Below are 5,573 nucleotides of genomic sequence, written 5' to 3'. Positions count from 1 at the left end.
CTTTAATTTAATAGAACGTTAAAGACCGCAAACACGATTCAAACACCAACGTGATTCTATTCCTAGATTACAATGATTCGTCTGATTCATTCCTCAAGCTTTGACGTGTCGATCAATGTTGTGATCACGTGGTTCGTCCGTGCAGTGTACGATCACACCAGTGTGATTTAAACATTTAAATCTGTGTTCGTGCTGCTATTGACCTAAAGAGAGCAGCTGTCTGTCATGAATGAAATAGCTTCAGTCTTTTCAGCCACATGGTATCATTATTTCTGTGTTACAAACATTACAATCACAGAAGTACTGGGATAAAAGTTTATATTCAGATATAAACTGTGTGTACGATGTGTGTGGTAGCGATTAAAATAGAGTAAATCACCTTTGAAAGTAATTTGACACTTCAAATAGTGCTGGGCGGTATGGAGTTGGGTTTTGTTTTATTGTACCCAAGTGTACCTAAAATAAAAAGTGTTTAATATAGGTTTGTGGCTCTTAATTTCCTTTTATGAATTAACCATTTGTAATCTTATATTCACTGTTCATTTTTTTATAAATATAGGATTTGTGCACGAGTGTGTGAGCGAGTGAGTGTGTGTGTGTGAGCGGGTGCGAGTGAGTCCGAGCGTGTGCGAGTGAGTCCGAGCGTGCGCGAGTGAGCGTGCGTGAGTGTGCACGAGTGAGCGTGTGCAAGTGTGAGAGTGAGTGTGTGTGTGCGCGAGCGTGTGCGAGAGTGTGTGTGAGTGAGCGAGTGAGTGTGTGAGCGTATGTGCGCAAGCGTGTGCAAGTGTGAGTGTGAGAGAGTGCGAGTGCGAGTGTGTGTGCGTGAGCGTGTGTGCGAGCGTGTGTGAGTGTGAGAAAGAGTGTGTGTGTATGTGAGAGTGCGCGAGTGAGTGAGTGCGCGTGTGTGAGTGTGTGAGAGTGTGTGTGTGAGTGTGTGTGAGTATGAATGAGCGAGCATGTGTGAGCGCGAGCGTGTGAGAGTGTGCGCGAGCGAGAGAGTGACTGTGTGTGCGCGCGAGTGAGTGTGCGAGTGTGTGTGCGCGCGAGTGAGTAAGCGAGTGAGTGTGTGCGAGTGTGTGAGTGAGTGAGTGTGTGCGAGCGAGTGTGTGAGTGAGTGAGTGTGTGCGAGCGAGTGTGTGAGTGAGTGTGTGTGCGAGTGTGTGCATGCGAGTGTGTGCGTGCGAGTGTGTGTGTGTGAGTGTGTGAGTGTGCGTGAGTGAGTGAGTGTGTGCGAGCGAGTGTGTGAGTGAGTGTGTGTGCGAGTGTGTGCATGCGAGTGTGTGCGTGCGAGTGTGTGTGTGTGAGTGTGTGAGTGTGCGTGAGTGAGTGAGTGTGTGCGAGCGAGTGTGTGAGTGAGTGTGTGTGCGAGTGTGTGCATGCGAGTGTGTGCGTGCGAGTGTGTGTGTGTGAGTGTGTGAGTGTGCGTGAGTGAGTGAGTGTGTGCGAGCGAGTGTGTGAGTGAGTGTGTGTGCGAGTGTGTGCATGCGAGTGTGTGCGTGCGAGTGTGTGTGTGTGAGTGTGTGAGTGTGCGTGAGTGAGTGAGTGTGTGCGAGCGAGTGTGTGAGTGAGTGTGTGCGTGCGAGTGTGTGAGTGAGTGTGTGTGTGCGTGCGAGTGTGTGAGTGAGTGTCACTCACGGTGGAGGTGCGCTGATCGTCGAAGCGTCCGCAGCGCTGCAGCTCTTTGTACATCTCTCCCCGCGGAGCGAACTCCAGAACCAGAAACACACGCGCGTCGTCCTGGAAATAGTTGTAGAAGCGCAGGATGTTCGGATGCCTGGAAAGAAGACGGTTTTAGTTCCTGCAGGGTCATGAAGAGCGTCTGAAGGAAGGAGAAGCAGCTGAAACACACCTGAGGTGAGACTGGATCTCGATCTCTCTCCGCAGCTGATGCTCCACGCCTTCCTTCTCCATCTGAGACTTAAAGAGCACCTTCAGAGCCACGATCACCTTCAGCTTCCGCTCGCGCGCCAGATACACATTACCAAACTTCCCCTTCCCGAGCGGACGGCCGATGTCGAAGTCTTTGATGGTGAACTTCCTGATGAAAGAGAATGACAGGTAATAAACACGGTGATGCTCATAATCTGTATTCCGGTCTTGTTTTTCCAGTACAAATATCTAAACATCCTGAAATAAAGACATTTATTGGAGAAGCACGGTGAAACATGAACTCTTGTTTTCTGTGCTTAAAACAAGAAAAAAAAAATCTGCCAACATGGTCAGAAAAATAAATCTATCTATTCTCTTCTTATCTGATGTCATTTTGCTTCTCTAGTAAATGTGTCTTGATTTAAGATCGTTTAGATATTTATTGCCATGCAGAAGTTGCTAAAACCACTAAAGCATGTTTAAAATGATTTAAACTAGGCGTAGATCTTAAGTGTGAGACTCATTTTAATCAAACACACTGGAAAAATGCTTCCTCTGTATCTTTGTCTTGTCATTCAGTACAAGTTTCTATTCATTCTTAAATCAAGAGACACATTTACTGACAAAATGTCATAGGATATGATCTAAAAAGTTAAGAGAGTTCATGATTAAAATAAGAAAATCTGCCAACGGGGTCAGAAACCAAATCACTTTCGTTCCGAGCACACTGGCAGATATTAATTTTGAGGAGATTCTCTTTAATCTTCCATTATTGTGCACCTCGAGACAACACATCTTGATATTTGTACTGGAAAACAAGACAGAAATCCTGAGGATGAGCATCACTTTGTGCAGTTTTGCATCTACAGATTCACCTGATCTTCAGCAGGAATAAAAACATGATAAAGCGACTGAATCAAAGCAGATACAGCAGCAGGTGTAAAGTGAACTCACTTTGTGTTTGACTTCACGGGAACTCTCCCAGGACCTGAAAGAAGACCACCAGAGACTGAGTCAATCACTTGCAGCATCATTTAAAGGATTAGTTCACTTCCAGAATAAATCTCCTGATAATTTACTCACTCAAGATCTTCATGTCTTTAGTCACAAAGAAATGAATGGGGACCAACGGGCTGAAGGTCCAAACTGCAGTTTCAATGCTTAAACTATATAAATGTTTATTTTTTTTCAGAAAATGAGCGATGGTTTGGCTAGATAAGACTCTTATTCCTCGGCTGGGATCCTGTAGAGATCTTTGAAGCTGCACTGAAACGGATTTGATCTTCAGCCCGTTGCTCCCCATTGAAATCCATTATATGGAGAACAATCCTGGAATATTTTCCTCAAACCTTCATTTCTTTGCGACTGAAGACAGAAAGACGTGAACATCTTAACTGAGTGAGTAAATTATCAGGTGAATCATTCTGGAAGTGAACTACTCCTTTAAAAACATCAACAGATGGAGTTATCAGCAGTGAGATCACATCTATAATCTGCACTAAACTTTCACTTGACAGACAACAAAAAGACCCTGAAGGAGGATCATATGGACTTGAGGGTCAGCAGACAGTCAACCACAACACATAAACAAAACATCTAGTTTACAAAAAGCGTTTGTTCGTTGTTTTAGAGGTCTTACCTGTAAGAGTGTGTGTGTCTGGATTAATGCCGACTCTGAGAGGACCAACAGTAGCAACCTGAGCCACGAGCACAGACGAACACACACAGGCACACAGGAACACAGACGAGCACACACAGACGAACACAGACGAGCACACACGAACACACAGGCAAACACACGAGCACACACACGAACACAGACGAGCACACACACGAACACAGACGAGCACACACACGAACACAGACGAGCACACACACGAACACAGACGAGCACACACACGAACACAGACGAGCACACACACGAACACAGACGAGCACACACACGAACACAGACGAGCACACACACGAACACAGACGAGCACACACACACGAGCACAGACGAGCACAGACGAACACACACGAGCACAGACGAGCACACACGAGCACACACGAACACAGACAGATCATCAGACAGACTGCAGAACAGCACTGATCTATATGTATGACTCTCTATTATAGATCAGTGGCACTGATTCTGTAAACTATGAAACAGAATTAACACGCGTCGCCTCACCTGTGTTTGGAAGGCTCTGGGTTCCCTGTTCTCTTTATTCTGATAAAACAAACATTTCAAACTCAACACACACGCACGTACATCAATAAAACACAAACAGCTCTCAGATGAGAAACCAAAACACATCTCTAATATATTATATTCAGCGTCTGAGTAACGTTACATTTAGCGCTCCCTGTACCTGGACAATGATTTGGACAATCTGATTTGACACAGATCAGTCCCTGAACGACACTAACATCTCCTAAACACACATATATACGCGCTTATATTCAAATAAGATTATTAATAATAGTTTATTGTACCTGCATGACGATTATTGTGCTCTTGTATCTGTGTTTCTGCTCTTCAGTTTCTGTCTTTCAACCGCCTGGATTTAAACTGAAAACCAGCTGCATTTCGATTGGCCGAGCCGCTAAGAACTCCCCGCTGATTGGCCCTTTAACTCGAACACTCATTGGGCCGATGAGGTGCCAATCATTCTGGTCCCGCCCGCCACAGAGACTCGCGCATGCGCTTTGAATTAAACAATTTTATAGGAAAAACGAGATATTTTCATGATTTAATAAACAATAAAAAATACAAGATATCTCCAGGACATCTGAACCTCTACTCTACATACATTTAGGCATATTGCCGTTATTGTATATAATGGAAACCTACTTCTGCCACTTAAGAGAACAAAACATGCTTTATTAAATCTAATAATAATTAGATTTAATTGTAAGTATGACGTAAAAAGTTTAAATTATGATACAAAAAACTTGAAATTATGGCAAGTCAGAAGTATGACATTAAAACAAGTAGAAACTATGAGACACTAACTCACAATTATGAGATTGAAATCAGATGTGATCTCAAGTCATAGTTATAACATAAAAAGTCAAAATTATGACAAAAAGTTTGATTTATTATGAAATAAGTCATAGTTTTAATATTAAGTCAAAATTATTATAAAAAGTCATAATTATGACAAAAGGTTTATGATTTATGAAATATTTGAATATTGTCAAAATTATTTGACATAAAAATGGTCATAATGACTTTTAAAATCTCATAATTTTGTATTTTTTAAGATATAATTTCAATTTTTTTATCTTGCAATCAGACTTGAAAACTTTTTTTGTCATAATTATGATTTACCAAAGCATGATTTTGCTTATGTGGCGTAAATGTGCTTTCATAAACGTGTACAACTGCTTTGCATAAAATCCCTTGTATAAAAGTCCATAAAAATACACACTTTAGACTGATACAACACAGACTTGCAAATTCATTGAAATGTCATGTTTAATTCTTTTATTTAAAAAAACACACACAGAAAAGAGAAATCTCTACAAATCTCTACATTTCTCCAGCTGAATGTCTGAAATCAGTGTTTTTCTTCAGCGGGGTCTTCATGTCCTCAAGTCCTCGACTGAAGAACCGCTCACACTGACTTCAGTGAAATGAGCAGAATGAACTCGAAGAGAGCTGGAATCACACTGTCTCACACTCACACACACACACACACACACACACACACACGCGC

The 5,573-nt window shown here is 42.4% G+C and overlaps 2 protein-coding genes across 3 annotated transcripts in view; both read right to left on the bottom strand.

Annotated features, from left to right (window-relative positions):
* Nucleotides 1–4,469, bottom strand: part of aurkb (aurora kinase B) — an 8,777-nt gene extending 4,308 nt beyond the window's left edge. Inside the window, exons 1-6 of the mRNA XM_016518313.1 lie at nucleotides 4,348–4,469; nucleotides 4,043–4,081; nucleotides 3,509–3,566; nucleotides 2,824–2,857; nucleotides 1,850–2,038; nucleotides 1,636–1,774 (exon numbers count right to left, since the gene is read on the bottom strand). Of these exons, the coding sequence (XP_016373799.1) occupies nucleotides 1,636–1,774; nucleotides 1,850–2,038; nucleotides 2,824–2,857; nucleotides 3,509–3,566; nucleotides 4,043–4,081; nucleotides 4,348–4,353 (465 nt within the window). The 5' untranslated portion in view covers nucleotides 4,354–4,469. The remainder of the gene's footprint in view (nucleotides 1–1,635; nucleotides 1,775–1,849; nucleotides 2,039–2,823; nucleotides 2,858–3,508; nucleotides 3,567–4,042; nucleotides 4,082–4,347) is intronic.
* A 747-nt stretch (nucleotides 4,470–5,216) lies between these two features.
* The window catches only part of tmem107 (transmembrane protein 107), a 3,840-nt gene continuing 3,483 nt past the window's right edge, over nucleotides 5,217–5,573 (bottom strand). The window contains exon 6 of one of the 2 annotated variants that reach the window (XM_016518319.1): nucleotides 5,217–5,515. In XM_016518319.1, coding sequence (XP_016373805.1) covers nucleotides 5,440–5,515 — 76 coding nt within the window. In that variant the 3' untranslated portion in view covers nucleotides 5,217–5,439. Of the gene's footprint in view, nucleotides 5,527–5,573 lie in introns of both variants that reach the window. The other variant, XM_016518320.1, reaches the window with a different exon arrangement.

The sequence above is a fragment of the Sinocyclocheilus rhinocerous genome, unplaced genomic scaffold (genome assembly GCF_001515625.1).
Source record: "Sinocyclocheilus rhinocerous isolate Xijiao unplaced genomic scaffold, SAMN03320098_v1.1 scaffold1439, whole genome shotgun sequence".
In the NCBI taxonomy this organism is placed as follows: domain Eukaryota; kingdom Metazoa; phylum Chordata; class Actinopteri; order Cypriniformes; family Cyprinidae; genus Sinocyclocheilus; species Sinocyclocheilus rhinocerous.
This window is presented reverse-complemented; position numbering and strand designations above follow the sequence as displayed.